At 45.4% G+C, this 21,327-nt stretch overlaps 1 protein-coding gene across 1 annotated transcript in view; it reads right to left on the bottom strand.

Annotated features, from left to right (window-relative positions):
• Window positions 1-18,829, bottom strand: part of AKAP12 (A-kinase anchoring protein 12) — a 105,446-nt gene extending 86,617 nt beyond the window's left edge. Inside the window, exon 1 of the mRNA XM_045500025.1 lies at window positions 18,505-18,829. Coding sequence (XP_045355981.1) covers window positions 18,505-18,666 — 162 coding nt within the window. The 5' untranslated portion in view covers window positions 18,667-18,829. The remainder of the gene's footprint in view (window positions 1-18,504) is intronic.
• Window positions 18,830-21,327: the final 2,498 nt, after the last annotated feature.

Below are 21,327 nucleotides of genomic sequence, written 5' to 3'. Positions count from 1 at the left end.
CCACTTCCTAGTTCAATTTTCACTTTGATGGCTCATTGTTTTTAAAAAGTTTATTTATTTGAGAGAAAGAGAGAGAGAGGGGCGCCTGGGTGGCTCAGTTGGTTGAGCGCCGGACCTCAGCTCAGGTCACGATCTCACAGTTCCTGGGTTCAAACCCCACGTCGGGCTCTGTGCTCTGTGCTGACAGTTCGGAGCCTGGAGCCTGCTTCGGATTGTGTGTCCCCCTCTCTCTCTCTGCCCCTCCCTCACTCATGCCCTATCCAGCTCTGTTTCTCAAAAATAAACATTAAAAAAAAAAAAAGTTACACTCAAGAAAAGGGTCAATAAGTGGGCATATTCGATTAATATAGATTTTGTATACACTGATTTAAAAAATAAACCCAATAATAGCCAATATTTACTCAGAAGCAAGAATCAGTACCTTATGCCTAGATTGACCTGCTCCAGCTTATTGTGGCCTGAAACAATCTCCCAAGAATAGCCCTATGGTGACTTTTTGATTTTTTTTTTTTTTTTTAATGCTTATGTTCGAGAGAGACAATGGGAGGAGCGGGGGGGGGTGGGGGGGGGGTGGGAAGATCTGAAGTGGGCTCTACAGCAGAGCGCCTGACACGGGCTCAAACCCACAAAACGCAACATCATTACCCAAGCCAGAAGTCAGACGCTTAAGCGACTGAGCCACCCAGGCGCCCCTAAATTTTTGTTAATATTTATTTCTGAGAGAGAGGCACACACGGAGCACAGGAGAATCCCAAGCAGGCTCTGTGCTGTCAGCACAGAGCCCCACGCAGGGCTCGATCTCGTGAACCAGGGGATCATGACCTGAGTCTGATCCATCAGAGCTGAGTCTGAGTCCATCAAGAGTCTGATGCCCAACCAACTGAACCACCCAGGCATCCTGACTCTTAGATTTTAAAAGCAGCAGCTATCTTAAAAATGTTGCCCAGTTACAATCCCAAATACAGTTAATTTGCTTTATTTGCTTTCATCAGACTCAAGAAAAAATAAATCAGTGTCTTTCTCAACTTTTTATCCGAAGCCCATATAAGCCAGTTGATTGGCTCATAGTAAAGGAATCATAAACTTTGAGGATTTTTCCTTCTTCATGACCATAAAAAGCAACAAGCAGATGACATTTCTCTTTACTCTTATTCGCCAGAAGAAGAATTTGCAATTCCATTCAAAAAGGCTCTATTTTGACCTTCCCCTGATCTCCGTTCAGGTTCACATACAGCTACAATACAACCAGTACTCCCTGCAGGAGCTCGAAGGGTTTGAGGAACACAATTTACAGCATTTAACTTCACACTAGTCCAACTGTCTTTGGCTCCAGAAAATATGGTTAAGGCAAAGTTTGAAGGCATAACGTGGCTTGCGTTAGGATATTTAGCTCTACGTGCAATTAAGTGCCACAGAAATGGAGTCTATAAACAGTTATTATTAGACTCACTGCAGACTGAAAATAATCTCAATCTGATGCAATTATCTGGATTACCTCAACAATGAAATTCATCCAAACTGTCCTCAGCCCTAATTTTTAAAAAATTTTTTGAAAATTTGTTTATTTTTTAATTTACATCCAAGTTAGTTAGCATACAGTGCAACAATGATTTTAGGAGTAGATTCCTTACTGCTCCTTACCCATTTAGCCCATGCCCCCTCCCACAACCCCTCCGGCAACCCTCTGTTTGCTCTCTATATTTAAGAGTCTTTTATGTTTTGTCCCCCTCCCTGTTCTTATATTATTTTTGCTTCCCTTCATGTTCATCTGTTTTGTTTCCCAAATTCCTCACGAGTGAAGTCATATGATGTTTGTCTTTCTCTAATTTCGCTTAGCAGAATACCCTCTAGTTCCATCCATGTAGTTGCAAATGGCAAGATTTCATTTTTTGATTGCCGAGTAATACTCCACTATATACATACATATATATATATACACACACATACATATATATATGTATACGTATATACATACATATACATACATATACATACATACGTATATATATATATGTGTACATACATATATATATATGTATGTACACATACCACATCTTGTTTATCCATTCATCCGTCGATGGACATTTGTCAGTCCCCAAATTTTTTTTTTTTTTTTAATTTTTTTTTCAACGTTTATTTATTTTTGGGACAGAGAGAGAGAGAGCATGAACGGGGGAGGGGCAGAGAGAGAGAGGGAGACACAGAATCGGAAACAGGCTCCAGGCCCCGAGCCATCAGCCCAGAGCCCGACGCGGGGCTCGAACTCACGGACCGCGAGATCGTGACCTGGCCGAAGTCGGACGCCTAACCGACTGCGCCACCCAGGCGCCCCGTGTCAGCCCCCAAATTTTAATGATCCTTACTGTTACCTCAATTTTCTACTTCTTTCTTGGCCCTCCCCCCCGACCATTAGCAAGTCTAGACATCACTTACTAAGGATAGGAAAATATGAAATATTTCATCTCAGGATGATCTGAGCCATTTCCCAAATAACATACATTTAAAAGCTGGGACATAGCCCCTATTTTCCCAGTTTAACCAGAGAGGAGGAATTTCTCTACATGTGGCTCATTTAAAAATCAGATATATAAGGGGCATCTGGGTGGCTCAGGGGGGCATCTGGGTGGCTCAGTCAGTTAGTTGAGCGTCCGACTTTGGCTCAAGTCATGATCTCACGGTTGAGGGGTTCAAGCCCTGCCTCGGGCTCTGCGCTGACCGCTCAGAGCCGCTGGAGCCTCTTTCAGATTTTGTGTCGCCTCCTCTCTCTGCCCCTCCCCCACTCGTGCTCTGTGTCTCAAAAATAAACGTTTAAAAAGAATTTTTTTAAATATATAAAAAAATACCATCATTTTTACATGAATGAAACTAAAACCCATCCTTCCTGTGCCCCCCACCAAAAAAGAACACATTTCCCTAATACGTTAGAATTATTGTCTCAGTCTCAGATTAGGAATAACTATTAAATTTGCAGTCCCCGTCTACATGCTAACAGATGCAGACGTAGATCCCAACTAATTATTGGCTCCACACTACCCATCACAATAAATGCAGACGCCGCACCCAGAATTCAATGTTCTCCGCAGCAGGGCCTCAAGTGCCTCCCTGGGCTCTCCTCAACCCTTCTTCCAGCTACGCTGTCTTCTCTTGCCCAGCTTTTTTCAACTGCGTTTGCATAAAGAGGCCTACTATGTGTCGAGGCGTAATTAATAATTACCAACATACTAAAGATGAGGCCAAGTCCTGCAGTTAAGGAAGAGTAGGCGGCCCCATTTCATCACTTTTCAATTTTTATTATTATTGTACTATTTTTCAACGTTCTTGCCCCCTCTGAAGAGTCTCCGTTCTTCCAACAATTCACCATAGATTCTATTTCCTCGATCTTGGCTCGGGCTGCTATGACAAACGACCGGGGCTTAGACAACAAACGTGTATTTCTCACACAGTCCTGGAGGCAGGGAGTCCAAGGTGAAGGTGGGGGGCCAATCTGGGTCCCGCTGAGAGGGCTGTCTCCTCATCCTATTCTCACATGGCAGGGAGCGAGAAAGCCACCCACCTGCCTCTTCTTGTGAGGTAACTAACCCCATCACGATGGCTCCACCTTCATGACCCATCACCTCCCCAAAGCCCCGTCTCTTAATATCATCACACTGAGCGTTACGGTTTCCGCACATGAATTTTGTGGGGACACTCCGTGCATTGCATCCTCCGTGTCCCCCTTCCTGGTACCTCAGTCCGTGCTCCCTCTTGCCTCCGGACCTGTCACGGCCGTGCCCCTTGTCCAACACTCAGCTACAGTACGGTTTCCATGAGCTTAAGTCCACAATAAACTGTGGGCACTGTGGCCATATGTAGTTGCAGGAAACAGGGCTGGTCCCCTGAGGTGCTTTAACACGCACTGCAAAGAAAGACCCTCCCCCCCCCCAACCCCTGTTCACTTAAAAGGAATTTCCCTTTCTTTGTAAATATACCTATGCATAGCCTATTATCGCTTGCATACATACTCTTTAAATAAAAATTTTGAGTCTGAGATCATGCAATTAAGGAAAAAAATAAATAAAACCCACTTGATCACATCTATGGCTTCCCAGTCACTAACCTAGAGCCTTACCTTTGTTTTGGTGTTGCAAGGTGGTCTGCTACTTCTAGACCAGCCCTCCTAGAGGCTGAGAAGTGAATCCAGCCACTTAATTGGCCGGAAGACTAAAGCACACTGGGTAAGGACGAAGCAAGGAGCCAAGGCTCATAGGGACGGCTTGAGAAACTTTCTCTGACAAATGTAATACTTTAAACCATGACCTAGTTCCCTGAATACTTAAGCATTCTTTGCATTCCTTCCTCTCCTGGAGGACTGTTTATCAGGCACAGTTCCAAAAGGGACTTGAAATCTCGCTCTCTAGATAACACTGTACGTCCTCTTTGGTCACCACAGACTCTGCATATAGGACAAAAACCTTCTGAGCATTCCAAAGATCTAGTATGTCTTTAATTAGTGTGAAAAGAATAACCGACCTTCGTTTTAATCAAAGCAAACCAGCTTTCTATATCGTAACTGAGAGACATAAAACTGCCATCGAACTGCATTTAAAGTTAACTTAAACTCTTGAATGTTTTACAAAGAAAAAACATCAGCTATAAAACCAGATCAACTGGGAATCTGCCCCCAGTCCTGTCAACCACTTTCTCTTTAAATTTTACACACTGACTTTTGTCAGGATTGGAGAAAAGATGGTAATAATCAAGACTGATTTAGTAAACATTAGTGGTGACATTTTCTACTGGTTTTCACTAACTTTCTTCATGGAAAACAGAGCTCAAGAACAAAAATTTCCCTTTAAATATTTAGATGAACACTACAGGAGTCCGAAATTCATGTCTAAGTGCCGAGTCACTGAATTATACACCTGAAACTAACGACACTACGTTAACTGGAATTCAAAAAGAACTAGAGAGAGAAAGACAGAGAGGGAAGCTCATGTCTGAACATTAAACACGTCATTTCTAAAATAATGAAGAAAAATTCATCATAGAGAGCCTGGCTACTTCTCAGCAATTTCCTATAGTTGACAAACAAGCCTATCTCCACCCCGGCCCTCCAATGTACTACAGTGTACATCGACTTTAAATGCAAAGCAGATAGACCACATCTAAGGCTGAACTTTGCACAGCCTGCAATTTGTTATGGGTATGGAGTAAAACTGTTATCCAAATGAAGGATAACTTTAAACTGAAGTTTGTTTGTTTCTCTCTCTCTCTCTTTCTTTTTGAGAGACAGAGAGAGAGCACAAGCAGGGGAGGGGCAGAGAGAGAGAGAGAGAGAGAGAGAGACAGAGACAGAGACACACAGAATCCAAGCAGGCTCCAGGCTGAGACGTCAGCACAGAGCCCGACGCGGGGCGCGAACTCCCAAACCGCGAGATCATGATCTGAGCTAAAGTCGGACACTCAACTGACTGAGCCACCCAGGCACCCCTCAAACCAAAGTTTCTTAAGACGCATTCTACAGTTTGCTAACTTAGTGAAAAATTATCACCCAGCACTGAAAATGTAAAAAAAAAAAAAAGATTAGAAGCCATTAGAGACATCAATAATCCTATTTTATGCATCATAACAATATGTATTTTATGGAGTCAGAAAATCTATCAGGGGTGCAATGTCTTAAAAAATGTCTTTAAAAAACATGTTTTAAATTAAAATGGTCAATATCAGGGAGTGATGATAGAAAATTGATCCTTGCTGCAGACCAAGCCCACGATGTGTAATGTGTGCAGTGTGTATAAAATCATGTGCTCAGACACGAAAAATGGTGAATGATAAATCGTCCCCTGAACAAAACAGAGGGCAGGCAGTGGAGACGGAAAAAATCACAAAGGGTCTTCTTTGAAAGTAAACATTCCACGTTACCTAGATTCCTTGCCTACAAGTGGAAGGAACGTGAGTCAACCATCAGAGGCTTTCATTTTAGGCGGACCCGATGCGCTGGGGTAAAAGTCCCTGCTGTATACAGCAGTGGGTCCGATAGCTGTTCAATCCACTGGCATCTGTTCTACCTAGATTTCTATTAATATTCACTCTTGTTTCCACTTTGTCCACAGCCACGACCCTAAGTTGCTTATACTTGGCCTTCCCCTAGGCCTCCCACCTGCACCACCCAGTGATCCTGGATTGCACCCAATGCCATGGTCTCTGCTCTGACAGGGATGGCTGTTACAGAAATGCTATTGGTCTCATGGGAGTCCTCTGTCATTACCTATAAAGTCTGCTGCAAACTTCTTTTTCACAAGTCCCGAGTTGTTACTACCAAGTGATGTTCTCCCTTCCGAAGATCCTCTCTGCAGCATAAACCATGGCTTGGGACGGTACATTTACAGCGACAGACAACGAACTGCAACCTACACCATGAGGGGAACGTTCTTGCCTGTCCCAGGTACTCTGCAGGCTACGTTTTGACCGCTCAGGTACTGTGGGCCGCCCGCATGCAAACCTACGCCCTGCACCCAATCCCCACTGGGGCCTGAGTATCTGCTACATCACCAGATCGTGCAAATGTTATCTGGCACCACCTCCCCGCAACACCCTTTCTGGCCTCATTCCCCACCCGCCCCCCACCCTCCCATCCACCCATTCACGTGGCACCTGCATCTTCGGTTCGTTCTTCACGAGCGGCCCTCCCTGGCTCTCCGCTGCCTGTGCAGCATTCCCAACAAGCTCTATGCAGCCTGCTCCTTCCATCTGTCCCTTACAAGCATGCAGCTCCTTTATCTGCTGGCCCCTCTGGCCTCCCAACTCATGGCCTCATGCACCTGCAACACTTTCCAAAATGTTTTCTCCCTACGGCAGCTATCTGGACAATTCACTGAGAAGACATGTACCAAGTAATGGCAATTCTTCTATTTTCTATCCAATTTAGTTGAACCGTTTTTATGGAGTGTTTCCTACAGGGACCCTCTGCCCTCACTCAGACTATGAGGTACTCAGATAAAGCTGAGTGTTCTCATCTCTCCGTTTCTCAAAGCATCTACACCAATTCCTTTCACCTGCTAAGTGGTTATGGAACACCCACTTTTTTTAATGTTTATTTTTGTGAAAGAGAGACAGAGTGCGAGTGAGGGGGGGCAGAGAGGGAGACACAGAACCCAAAGCAGGCTCCAGGCTCTGAGCTGTCAGCACAGAGCCTGACATGGGGCTCAAACTCACAGACTGGGAGATCGTGACCTGAGCCAAAGTTGGACGCTCAACCGACTGAGCCACCCCTACACTTGACTATTTTTTAACGTTTATTTATTTTTGGGACAGAGAGAGACAGAGCATGAACGGGGGAGGGTCAGAGAGAGAGGGAGACACAGAATCGGAAACAGGCTCCAGGCTCTGAGCCATCAGCCCAGAGCCTGACGCGGGGCTCGAACTCACGGACCGCGAGATCGTGACCTGGCTGAAGTCGGACGCTTAACCGACTGCGCCACCCAGGCGCCCCATACACTTGACTATTTTTAATGCAAGTTATTACACACCAAGAAAAATTAAGCTTAGACGGTAACGTCTGCTTCCCGCTGACTTTTTTATATTTACGTACGTATAAACTCACCATTGCCATGGCAGACCAGGGTAATGTGGTGTCCCTGGTGTGTCGATGGGGACCCCCAAATGTGCGGCAACCAATGGGTGGAAGCCGGTGGCACGGGAAGGTGAAAGGATTCACTAAGGCAGAACAAAGGAGATAGGAATTTGTTTTTTAAAACAAATTTTTTTTTAATGTTTATTTCTTTTTGAGAGAGAGTGAGAAAGAGGGAGTGTGAGTGGGGAGAGGCAGAGAGAGAGGGAAACACAGAAGCTGAAGCAGGCTCCAGGCTCTGAGCTGTCAGCACAGAGCCCGACGTGGGGCTGGAACTCACAAACCTCGAGATCGTGGCCTGAGCCGAAGTCGGAAGTTTATTAAATACACTGCAGGAGAGCGGCGGGCAGGAGAGCAAAGGGGAGATGGTCTGCAACAAGGCAGTAGGGGATGGCTGTATTTAAAGGAGGAAGGTGAGGAGGTTTGGGGATGTGTGGAATTTTCCCTTTTTTGGTAACTGTGCCCGCTTGTAAGTAGCCCCACTGGTCAGTTAGAGCCCATGGATATTTTGAGGTGGGTCGCCTGGTGGGCCTGTCTGTATTCAGCCTGGTGGTCCCTGTGGGCCCTTGTGCCTCGATCAAGTTTCCACTGCTCAAGTTTGTTGTCTAAAAGCGGCCTCTACAGGTAACACTTGAGATGTAAAATGTAAACCACAGGCTAGCTATTGTAACTGATTACATTTTTAGCCACTCCCTTAATGCTTTTAAGTTACTATAATACGAATAAACACAGCAGGAAATTCCTTTTAAGAAAAAAGAAATCAGTAAGCAACAGATTTGTGCATATGTGGAGAAACTCGAGTTTTAAACAGAAGTGACTATTTAATCAGTAGTCCTGGAAACAAGAGGTAACCAGTATGGCAAACAAATTTGGATCTCTCCCTCCAGACATAAAACAATTCATTTCTAGCAAGTGTGTGGAAAGGAAAGCTTGTGACTTTCTTAGTCCTGAGCTCTTGGGGTTCTTTCTTTCCATCCCCAGTCCTGGCACCGTGCCTGGAGTAGAACAGAGAGTAAAGGCATGTTTATGGAATCAAGACTGAGTAGTCACATGATGAGCAAGGCCAGAACCCTAGTCTGATCATCAACGACTTGGTTAGGTTTTAGGATTTCTTCAAGGATTTCTGCACCAGCTGAATACCATAAACTCAGCCCTCAGCTCCTTTCCACTTACCCGGCACGGCAGAGGTTTTAAAATTGACAAATGAGGGAAGAGGTTTAAGAGGCTCCGGGTGAAAATGAAAATGAACATTGACAAGAGGCTCCTCCTTGCTCAGAAAGGATAATGGCATGGAATTCAACATGTATTTATCCTGCATAGCACATTCCATTTAGAAAAGCCTCTGCTGGCAGCACACTTCTCAACGCAGTAGAATCAAGGACGCAATTATGTAGGAGGAATATTTCCCTTTATTTTCTCCTGAAAATGTGAGGGGCGGAATCCCGGCTCTTCCAACATCATCTGAAACGCTCCCTCCCACCCACACGGGCTCTAACCTCGGTCAGTCTCTGCTGTCATCTTGGCCTGGACCACTTCTCCCTGGCCCTCTGTGGGCCCCTATCGCCTGTACCTCCTTCCTTAAGGCAATGCCAGCCACAGCAGGCAAATCAGAATACCTGGTGAGCATTAAGGTGCTGATTACCTGACCTTTCAGTTGCCCGGGATTCTGATTCAATGTGTCTAGGATGGAAAGCTACCAGGTTACTCAATTGTGCAACCCGGTTCACAATGTCTGCACATAACAAACAGAAGATCAGCCAATAAGTGGCAATAATCCTCCCCTTCTTAAATTCTAGCTTGTCTCATTTACAAATCAAACACTTTGACATTTAGTAAGTTGGCATTTACTAAAACCGGAATTAAAGTTAGGCAGAATGAAACCACAAGGCTGTCCATACTCCACCCTACTTTAAAAAAAAAAATTTTTTTTTTTTTAATGTTTATTTATTTTTGAGAGAGACACAGAGCATGAGCAGGGGAGAGGAGGAGAGAAAGCGAAACAGAATATTAACCAGGCTCCAGGCTCAGACCCTGACGCGGGGCTCGAGATCACGACCTGAGCTGAAGTCGGACGCTTAACCGACTGAGCCACCCAGGCGCCCCACCCACCCTGCTTTTTAAAAAACATCACAGACAAGCTGCCTGGAAGACAAAAACCTTTCAACTCTCATGAATCTGTGTATTAAGAAAAATCTAACATGGTCTGGGAAAGACCTTGTAGTTTCTGTGCTTTGAGCACCTATCTTTTTTCTGGGAAATCACATTTATTCCAGTTAACAGAGGAAGGCTATAGCTTGTGATGGGAATGAGAACAGAACCCGAGGCGGGGGTCTTCAGTCTATTGTTTTCCCAGGAGTGGAATTCTGCCGCCCCCCAGTCCCAGGTTCCAACATTTCATGGATCACAAGTATGAAGAAATTTCTGGCAACTAGATGACTTTAGATTGTTCCCAGGGGAGAAATTTTACGATTGCTAAAGAAGTAGATCACTGTCCAAGTAAATAAAATTAAGACTGTTTACGAATTTGGGAAAAAATGAGTAAACACAAGCAGTACTTCGGCCACTTTTTTACTTTTTTTTTTTTTAACGTTTATTCGTTTTTTCGAGGGGGGAGGGGCAGAGAGAGAGAGGGGGACACAGAATCCAAAGCAGTCTCCAGGCTCTGAGCTGTCAGCACAGAGCCCGACGCAGGGCTCGAACTCACGGACCGCGAGATCATGACCTGAGCTGAAGTCGGACGCTCATCTGACCGAGCCACCCAGGCGCCCCACTTTTTACTCTTAAACTTGCTTTTCCTTATTTTGAATAACTTTGAGGTGGGGTGGGGGAGTCTTTAAAAATTAACAGTAAAATAAACCATAGCCTTTAATGTTCTGGAAACCAGTCTGGTTCGTGATCGGGTGGCATGGAGAGGAAAAGCATATGGCTAATACACGTAATTAAAAACACATCGAGGAAACTCAAGTGCCAACTTGGGTGCAGAGTAGCAAATATTAGCAAATCTGCCCTGCACTGAGGCAAATCATCCAAAAACTCGTGATCTTCAGAGTGGGGATACAGAGTGTCTCCCTGGAAGGTAAATTTAGCAAGGGCTATCTAAATTTTAAATGCATATAAATGCTCTGAGCAAGCAATTCCACCTCCAGAAATCTATCCTAGAGACACATTTGCACACATACAAAGATATCAGAGCTAGGATATTCCCTGTGTCAATTTAACACAGCAAAAGACTAGGAAAATGTCAATGTAAACACAGGGGACTGGTTAAACTTTTACTGCATTTCAACCCATAAAGGGAAAATTTATGTAGCCATAAATAAGAATGGGGGTGGGGGGTTAAGGGGCACCTGGGTGGCTCAGTCCAATGAGTTCAGCATCCGACTCTTGATTTTGGTTCAGGTCATGATCTCATGGTTTGTGGGTTCAGGCCCTGTGTCGGGGTCTGTGCCAACAGCTCAGAGCCTGGAGCGTGCTTCGGAATCTGTGTGTCTCCCCCCCACCCCCCCCACCCCCCGCCTCGTGCTCAGTCTGTCTCTCTCAAAAATAAGCACGAGGGGTGCCTGGATGGCTCAGTCAGTTAAGTGTCCAACTTCGGCTCAGGTTATGATCTCACTCCATGATTTCGAGCCCCACATCAGGCTCTGTGCTGACAGCTCAGAGCCTGGAGACTGCTTTGGATTCTGTGTCCCCCTCTCTCTCTGCCCCTCCCTGCTCACACTGTCTCTCTCAAAAATAAACATCTAAAAATTTTTTAATGAAAAATAAGACATTAAAAAGTTAAAAAAAAAAAAGAACGGACGACTTGATCTCAGGGTCTTGCACTCAAGCCCCACGTTGTGTAGAGATTACTTAAAAAATAATGGACCTGGGGGCGCCTGAGTGGCTCAGTCGGTTAAGCGTCCGACTTCAGCTCAGGTCACGATCTCGCGGTCCGTGGGTTCGAGCCCCGCGTCAGGCTCTGGGCTGATGGCTCAGAGCCTGGAGCCTGCTTCCGATTCTGTGTCTCCCTCTCTCTCTGCCCCTCCCCTGTTCATGCTCTGTCTCTCTCTGTCCCAAAAATTAAAAAAAAAAAAAAAAAAAAATGGACCTGTTCTTATTTATATACTCTACATGCGTAAAGTTTCTGAAAGAACATGCAAGAAACCATCAACTTTGGTTTCAAACTATCCACAGTGAATGCTTGGTGGCTGGGAGGTGACAAGAGACTTACTTTTCACCAAACTCTACAAATCCAAGTTCTCAACCATTAACATTTCTAGAAAAATAAACATTAGGGGCTCCCAGATAGCTCAGGGAGAACGTGGGACTCTTGATCTCGGGATTGTGAGTGCGGGCCCCACGTTGGGTGTAGACATGACTTAAAAAAAAAAAAATCTTAAAAAAAGTTAAACATAAATCCTATTATGCAATGATTTTAAATAAAAATCATTTCAATAAGAATAAACAAGGGGCGCCTGGGTGGCGCAGTCGGTTAAGCGTCCGACTTCAGCCAGGTCACGATCTCGCGGTCCGGGAGTTCGAGCCCCGCGTCGGGCTCTGGGCTGATGGCTCAGAGCCTGGAGCCTGTTTCCGATTCTGTGTCTCCCTCTCTCTGCCCCTCCCCCGTTCATGCTCTGTCTCTCTCTGTCCCAAAAATAAATAAACGTTGAAAAAAAAAAAAATTAAAAAAAAAGAATAAACAAGGACTTTTGATCTTATGAAGATGTTATGATTTAAGAATGTCAGATTATAGTCAGTTTTAAATAACTCAATTATTCATAAGTAATATGAATGTATGGATAATTGAAATTATTATAGATTATTAACATCTTCCCCTAATCCTTTTTAGAGTTGGAAACAAAACACTGACCATACAAAACCCTACCCTTAGGGTCTCTAAAAAAGTGCTAATTAGCAAGAAAATAACCCAAAATCTAAATAGACAAGTCAAATAAATATTATAGATTTTTAAGATTTCTCTTAAATAAGCTTGCACATTTATAATATATAGTGCTTCTCCCTTCCAAACTCAGCTTTTTTCATATTTCCTATTATTTTAAAATAAAACATTCTAATTATAATTTTTTCAAGTGTAAGACAATGAAGTGTTGGGTTCAAGGATATTTTAGCTTTGTTTTTTTTTTTTTTTTTTAATTTTTTTTCAACGTTTATTTATTTTTTGGGACAGAGAGAGACAGAGCATGAACGGGGGAGGGGCAGAGAGAGAGGGAGACACAGAATCGGAAACAGGCTCCAGGCTCCGAGCCATCAGCCCAGAGCCCAACGCGGGGCTCGAACTCACGGACTGCGAGATCGTGACCTGGCCGAAGCCGGACGCTTAACCGACTGCGCCACCCAGGCGCCCCTAGCTTTGTTTTTTTTCATGAGATAAAAGCACTGATAAATTTTTCTCAGTGCTATAAATCTGAATTTCTTACTTCCCGAATAGACTGTCGCATACAGAATCACAGAGGCCAAGGATGTGCACCACTGAGCTTGGTTTTCCTTTCAGTGGTATTCTACAACAGTGAGTTAAAGCTGATGGAGAAAAAGAAACAATTTCATAATACCTTTTTAGTATATGTGCTACCAAAGCGAGCACTTCATAATACCTTTTTAAAGCAAAACATTTTACGGGTGCCTGGGTGGCTCAGTTGGTGGAGTATCCGACTTCGGCTCAGGTCATGATCTCGTGGTTCACAGGTTCGAGCCCCATGTCGGGCTCTGTGCTGACAGCTCAGAGCCTGGAGTCTGCTTTGTGGATTCTGTCTCCCTCTGTCTCTGCCCCTGCCCAGCTCATACTCTCTCTCTCTCAAAAATAAATAAAGCATTAAAAAAAAATTAAAAATAAATAAAGCATAACATTTTATTTGTTTTATCAATTCTCCTATAAAATACCAAATGAGAATAATCCTTATTCGCTTTAAAGGAATCTGAGGCAGAGGCTAGCTGACCCAAAGTGGACTCAAAAACATGCACTGTCTGAGGCCTGTTCATCATAGAAGGAACTATTTCAAGAGGAAATCTCCACTGATCTCACACATCCACTAGCCTACAAGGCTAGTAGGGATTGAAGGGCTGGCATGGCGGTCCCCACAGGCTACCTATCCTAAGCGATTGTCCTCACACCCACATCTCCTGTGCTCTACTCAAAAGTAGTACCTCTTGGAATCTGGGAGAAATCCATAGGCACACAGGTAGCCTCTATTCACAAACCACCACTCTGTTAACACATAATTCTCTCCTAGTCATTCTAAATTCTGGCCCTTTTATTTTAAAACTGGTGACATCACCACAGTAAGGTCATTTTCTTCCTCAGTTCCCATTTTGTAAACAGAAGACGAGTGGGAGAAAGCATCCTACCTCAGGCTGGGAAGAATTAAGAAATGCAGCTGGCGGGGCGCCTGGGTGGCGTAGTCGGTTGGGCGTCCGACTTCAGCCAGGTCACGATCTCGTGGTCCGTGAGTTCGAGCCCCGCGTCGGGCTCTGGGCTGATGGCTCAGAGCCTGGAGCCTGTTTCCGATTCTGTGTCTCCCTCTCTCTCTGCCCCTCCCCCACTCATGCTCTGTCTCTCTCTGTCCCAAAAATAAATAAACGTTGAAAAAAAAAAAAATTAAAAAAAAAAAAAGAAATGCAGCTGGCCAACTCAATTGTGTGCTCTCATGCTGGGAGGGCAAAGACATCCTTAAATCTACCAATCAGACAATGGATTCTTCTACTTGAGTACATCTTTATGTTCTGGTGATTCACAGCTCTTGTAACCAAATGGAAACATAATCAGAAGGAGTGAAGAGTCTCATCTCCCCACCTGCCAGGGACACTGGCCTCACCGTTGCAACTGACCACTGCTCCGTTTCCAGCTCTGAAGTCATTGCTTGAGCAGGAAATACAAGAAGGATAATTCGGAGAATTATGATTGTCCAAACTTCGCTTGGCTCAAGAAATCAAGATTTAGAGGCATTCACTTTCGAACGTCCCCTCTCTGCAAAGAGAGCTTTCCTACTGTTTTTCCTTTCTGATCTTATACTCTAATAAATTTTTGCCTGCTGCTCAAAAAAAAAATTTTTTTTTCAAGATTTCCCAGAAACTTTAAGTAAATGTCATGTCTACATTAACACCTGAATAAAAAAATACTCTTTCAAAGACAAACTTTTAAAAAGCAGATGATTGGGGCGCCTGGGTGGCTCAGTCAGTTAAGCGCCCGACTTCAGCATAGGTCATGATCTCACCTTTTTTGAGTCCGAACCCCACCTGGGCTTTGCATGGAGAGTGCAGAGCCCTCCTGGGATTCTCTCTCTCCCTCTCTCTGCCCCTCCCACATTCACACACAAGCACAAGCGTTCTCTCTCAAAAATAAACTTAAAAAAAAAAAAATTGTGAACAGATCCTTACACTTAAAGCTCTCCCCTATTAAAAAAATAATAAAAATAAAAACAGATGATTGGGGCTGCTGGGTGGCTCCGTCGGTTAAGCGACTCTTGATCTCTCCGGCTCAGGTCATGATCTCACAGTTCATGAGTTCAAGCCCTGCATCAGGCTCTGCACTGACAGTGTGGAGCCTGCTTAGAATTCTCTCTCTCCCTCTCTCTACTCCTCCCCTGCTTGCTCTCTGTCTCTCAAAATTAACAAACTTTTAAAAAAATCTTTAGGGGCGCCTGGGTGGCTCAGTCGGTTAAGCGTCCGACTTCAGCTCAGGTCATGATCTCGCAATCCGTGGGTTCGAGTCCCACGTTGGGCTCTGTGCTGACAGCTCAGGGCCTGGAGCCTGCTTGGGATTCTGTGTCTCCCTCTCTCTCTGCCCCTCCCCTGTTCATGCTCTGTCTCTCTCTGTCTCAAAAACAAATAAACGTTAAAAAAAAAATTTTTTTTTAATCTTTAAAAAAATAAATAAAAAATAGATGATTGAGGAATATGAGGCTTCATTTACTAACTGCATTGGGGTAGTCTGAAATTCCTGCCCCTGCACTGGCCAAAATGGGCAAGTCTCAAAATTAAAACTGATAAATAATTGATCAAGCCAATTCCCCCCAGAATTTACATATATAAGATTGTAAAAGATTGAAAAGATTCCATTTTATTGAAATATACCAGATAAACCCAGGACTTGTGCTTCAGTGCACCTAAATGTTAGGGTTGAGTAATCAAGTTTTAACACTCCATTTGATCTGATAGCAGTGATATTCAATTAGTGTAATGTCTTCTAAGAAGTACTTACTCAGTAAATGGCTGATGACTAAAATTAACCACAAAAAAAGAGAAAGTAAACTGGACTGCTAAATAGGCAGCATGCATGTCATATAAACATCACTGAGATGGAAAAAAAAATCTGTAAATAGCCTTTAATTTGTGATCAGCATCCTAACAGGGAAGGGGGGGTTGTATTAGTCTAAACCCCCAAATGTCCACACACGCAATCAAGAAAGCTCAAGATGTATTCATAACTAATTCAACCTAGGAAGTGGTCTCACTCGAGCCCCTTGCGTTCACAATATTTTGTGCATTTGCAATTAAAGACAATTTGAAATTGCAATGCGAACAAGTCACTTTATTTCTAGAGAAATAGAAACCAAAGAACCCAAAGAGTTTTTGCCAAAACAGTCACTTGGTCTATGAACAACCTGTGGTTTAGTCACTGATACAAGAGGCAGATCACGACAATGAGATGGTCCAAGGTTAAATTGTAGAAAAAGTAGCATCCAATCAAAACCAGGGAGTCAGTACATCCTACACGCCAGGCAGCATGTCACACATGGGGGGTGGGGGAGGAACACTTGAGCAAAAACACACATACGGTCCCTGTCCCGTGGAGCATTTACAACAACTAGGAGAACACTTAGTCAAGTCACTAAACCTACAAATGTGGGAACTGCTGGAAGAAGGGTGTTACAGGAGCCTGGCATGGCACATAGGATTACTCGAAGGTCAGCAACTAGGGTTTAACAGGGCAAAGAGGGGAGGCAAGAGCTCCGTGCTGAGTCATTCTTAATTAGGGAGTCCTTTTGAAAAGACAGGTTTTCAAAACCTGAGTAATAAATTTTGCTAGCTGAAATGAAAAACGACACCATTTTCCAAGGAGACATGTAAGTGTATTGATTTGTCTCCAAATTGATAACTGGGCAGGATGCCAAAGAGTTCAATGATATTCTAGATGTTATTTAAGTAATTTTTTTTAAAGGAGGTGGCTTGGCTGCTTCAAGATGGTGGTGACTAGGAAAGAGGGTGGATAGGATTACGGAAGGACAAAAAGAGAACCAAAGGAATAGTTCTTAAATGAACGAATTCAAGTTTACCAGATTTATTTAACAGATTAGGTATCCTATTTCAGCATGAACTGTTAAGATAACCTGAAGCAGTAAAAACCGAGGGGGAAAAACGTCCCCAATTGCAAGCTTTTAGTAATGACACCTTAAAACTACTTTCATTACAGGACTCTAAATACTGCTCATGAGGCCATTTTGGCAGTAGTCGGCATCAAAAGGTGATGTACGGTGAGTATTAAAATGTGAGTCAGATCTCAATAGGATAGTACCTTACTTAAGCCTAAAGCTTAGGCACCTCTTAGAAAATTCGATATTCCAGGCAATTGGTACTTGGTACCACCTACAGCTCTAGGGACCACGGGTTTTACAAGTAGTTACAAGTTAAACGCTAGGGGTAATCTAATTAAGAGCACTCTCTCAGCCCAAACTAGACTAGGACAGCTAAAGAGGTCACAACGATGACATCACAGTTGAGAGAAATTTACCTAGATTTCAGGGCGGGAGGTTGTTTTTCACACTGTAAACATCTACACTTCCTGATAACTCTTAAAGGTCCTCATATCCTATATCCTCAGATACAACACATGGTATATCCTTTTTTTTTTTTTTTTTTTTTAATTAAATACGATTATCCACCATCTTTCCATAAGATATCACAGGACAGGTTAGGTGCCGCCTTGCTAATGAACGCATTTGCTGGAAAATAGATTATGTAATATAAACAAAATACAACTACCCAAACAAGCCAACGTACTGGCGGCTGTAGCCGCCAAGAGTAAATATTTCAGCCTTCGTGACTTAAGGCTATAAAATACAAAATTTCCAGGAGGTTCAGCACTGCCTTCACAGACATGAGTGCAAGGAATGAATGCTCGCTTACGCCTCTGACCGCATCCTTTGAGAAGTTCTCACTTCTCCCCCAGTATTTGTTTATTCAAATACTGAATTGAGTCCACGGGCAATGAACTAGGCGAAAAGGACGACGCTGCCTTGTCTGCGAAACCTGTCATTCGTTTTGGAAGTGCAGCGTCTACCCAGGTTTTCTTTGGCTCGGAGCGAGCTACACCCCAGGCTTTCTCTGCATCAGGAAGGCGGTGTCTGCGCGAGCGCTGCGGCAGCAAGACTGGGTACCAAACCCGGGCCGCTCCAGGCACAGCTGGTGCCAAGGACCATACGCGGCGGGGAACCCACGGGTGGCTGGTCCGCCCGGCTGCGACACGGCTCCCGGCCCGACAACAGTTGACTTTCCGCATCCGAGAGAAAGAGGGGCGGGGGGCCCAGGACCCTCGGTCGATAGGTCACTTCCCCCTCCCCCCCGGACTCCCCCACGCAGCTCGTGCGTCTCGGGCTGGGTCTCTCCCACCGGAAGAGTGCGGAGAAAGGTTCGGTTAGCGAGGGGCGGGGGGCGGATTTTATTACTGCGGAAGGCGCAGTCGCCTCCTCCGGGGACCCACGACAAAGATGCAAGCCCGCCGCCGCGCTCGCTGCTGCTCTGGTCCCACCCCCGGCGCAAGAGACCCCGGAAAGCTAGAAAGAGGGGTGCGTGCTCCCGAGTTTGCAAATGGGCTGGACGGGCCGGGAAGTTCTCGCAGGCGGAAACCAGAGGGACCACCCTCCACCCCCCACCCCCGGGCAGGTGGCCCGGCGCGCCCGTACCTTGGTGGCGGGGTCGGCGGCGGCGATGGCCGGATCCCCCTGCGCGCCGGGAGCCTCCTCCGCCGCAAGGCCGCCGGCGCTGGGCTCGGGCTCGGCCGGCGTCGCGCTCCCCGCCTCCGGCTGCTCCGGGCTCCGCTGCTCCGTGGAGCTCCCGGCGCCCATGGCTCTCTTGCGGTTCTCCCGCGCCTGGCTGCCCGGTTACACCTTCCCCAGATCGCAGCGACGCGGAGAAGAGCGAGAAGCCGTGAGCCCGCGAGGTCCCAAGAACGCCTTCCTCTCCCGCCGTCCTCCTCCGAACGCGCCCAGACTGCGAATGAACGAGACGCGCTCGCAGCAAACTCCTTAAAAGAAAAAAAAAAAAAAAAAAAAAAGCCACCTCTTTGCCTCCTCCTCCTCCTCCCCCTTGTTTTTCCCTCGCTTCATCACATGAGCACAGCCCCAGACACGCCTTGCAGCAGCATCTCCCCCCAGGCTGTAGGACCCGAGGCGCAGCCCGAGCCTCGAGCCCAGGTCCAGGCGGGCAGCCCACCCCGACCCCTGGGCGCTTCCCATTGCTCAGTGGGGACGGGAGGAAGACCCACGGTTGCAGGAGGGGAGGGGAGGGCAGAAAGCCCCCGGGACGATTGGGTTTGCTGAGGTTTATTAAGTGATTGAGAACCAGAGCTGCCGCTGCTGCTGCAGCCCACTTTCCATTCGCCCAGAAGCGAACCCCGGTCCCCAGTAGCTTTCCTGCAGACAGCGTTATCCTCCCAGCGTTAGTTCTGCCTCCTCCCCGGTAGCAGGAGAAAGGCAAGCGCTCCTCGCCTTCTCCGGAGTCTGACCATATTAGGACACCTCACGTGGCCCGAGCTGGGAACCGAGAGGTTAATGCAGTCAGGCCACGGATGAGGTGGGCCAGGCGGCCCCACGCTCGCCTATCATCCGGAACCAGTGATGTCAGGCGATGCCATCAGCGACGCGGGCTGCCCTCCTTCCCTGGGGAATTCGGGAAAGGGAGACGGTGACGGGAAATGAGCCTGTCCTCTCTTTGAGGGCGTGATGCTGGAGGTACAGGCCACTTGTCCCTCGCGCCATGCGGAGACATGACGACGTAGATCTGTTCCTTTGCCGTTGGTAGCTCTCCATAGGTAGAGGCTTTACATAAGATCAGCCTAAGTGGCTTGCATTCTTATCCGTCATACTCTTGGATCTAATGCTTGTTATATGAAGGTAGCAGGCAGCCAAGCCATATTTGAACGAAATCGAATCTTTAGCTGGATTATTTGGCATATAAGCATGAAGGTGATGGGGCCAGTTTTACCTGGCAACTAAGTGCCTTAGTTTTCACAAATAGTTGGAGGAATGAAGACACTCGGGTTGTCAACACGAGATACCAGATGAATATCCTATACCCAGATTTTGCACAAGTTAGTGGAGAATTGATGCAAGCAGTTAGTTCAGCAGAATATTTTGGGCCTAGTTAACTGTGGAGTGCAGTATGATGGCATACGATTATCCGGCATAAAATTTTTCCCAATTTTTCATCTTTAGTTGAAGAAGTACCTAAAGGCCACTTTCTCTGGAATATATCCCACAAGAAGCAATATATTTGCAAAATGGTGGGGTTTTCAGAATTTTTAAGCATTTCAACCATTTCAACTTAAATGTTTACCACTTAGAAAACATTGCAGTACTCACTGTGTTCCAGGCGCCATTCAAAGCACTTTGCATATCTAATCATATTTAATGCTTACAACAACTCTAGGAGGTAGGTGCTATTTTTCTCGTCTTACCAACGGAGTGGGGGAAAAGTGGGCCCAGAGAAATTAAATCAGGTGCTCGGCATTTCAGGCAGACACAAGAGCAAGGCCTCTTCCCACACCGAACCTATGTACCACACTTCACTCTCCTTCTGTAGAAAGTGTTCTCTCCTCTCAGGGTAGCTTGTGAAAAGTGGCATTTAGGCCTCACCTAAGATGTTAAGGGCTAAAAATGCTGTTTAAAGCCTATCTGAGAAGGACTAACGTCAGCGCGTAAAAAAATGTATCACTAAGTAGTACAAACACTATCAAAATGTCCCATTCTGTGAGATTATACTTACTCCGTTCTTGGGAACTTCTTAACAAAGCTTTTCACATCTCCTAGCTTTTAAATTTTCAGATAAAGATTGCAAGGCCAAAGATTTCAAGCCAACAGTATACAGACCCACATACTGAGAAAGACATGGCCAGTGTCTGCTCAGTTGCGCAACTGCTTGCTTTATGATTATTCTCCAGCCCATGAACACGCTCATAGTCTGATTTTTTTTTTTAAGTAAAATCTTATTTTAAGAAATACGCACATTCTAGTATTCCCTAATCTGCCTGAAACAGCTCCCTGATAAGGAGGTATTAAGAATAACAGGCTCTTTTGTAAATTCACACAAGCACCTTTGGTTTCTCAACTTTTCCATCCCTGCTTGTGAACTGGGGAGTTCCTCTCCATGGACTTATTTTTGTTAAGAAGAGTAGTTATGCTATTTATTATTCCTAGCAATGACATGTCCCAACTTTCTGAATATGTTATTTAGAATGTTGAGTAGAATAGGGGTACCTGGGTGGCTCAGTTGGTTGAGCATCCAACTTCAGCTCAGGTCATGATCTCACAGTTTGTGAGCTCAAGCCCCGCATGGGCTCGCTGATGTCAGCCTGTCAGCTCAGAACCCTCTTCAGATCCTCTGTCCTCCTCTCTCTATTCCTGCCCCACTTGCGCTCTCCCAAAAATAAATAAACAACAAAAAAAAACAACATTCAGGGGCACCTAGGTGGCTCAGCCAGTTAAGCATCTGACTTCGGCTCCGATCAT

This window comes from Leopardus geoffroyi, chromosome B2, assembly GCF_018350155.1.
Source record: "Leopardus geoffroyi isolate Oge1 chromosome B2, O.geoffroyi_Oge1_pat1.0, whole genome shotgun sequence".
In the NCBI taxonomy this organism is placed as follows: domain Eukaryota; kingdom Metazoa; phylum Chordata; class Mammalia; order Carnivora; family Felidae; genus Leopardus; species Leopardus geoffroyi.
The sequence above is the reverse complement of the archived record's forward strand: the minus strand, read 5'-3'. Positions and strand labels throughout refer to the sequence as shown.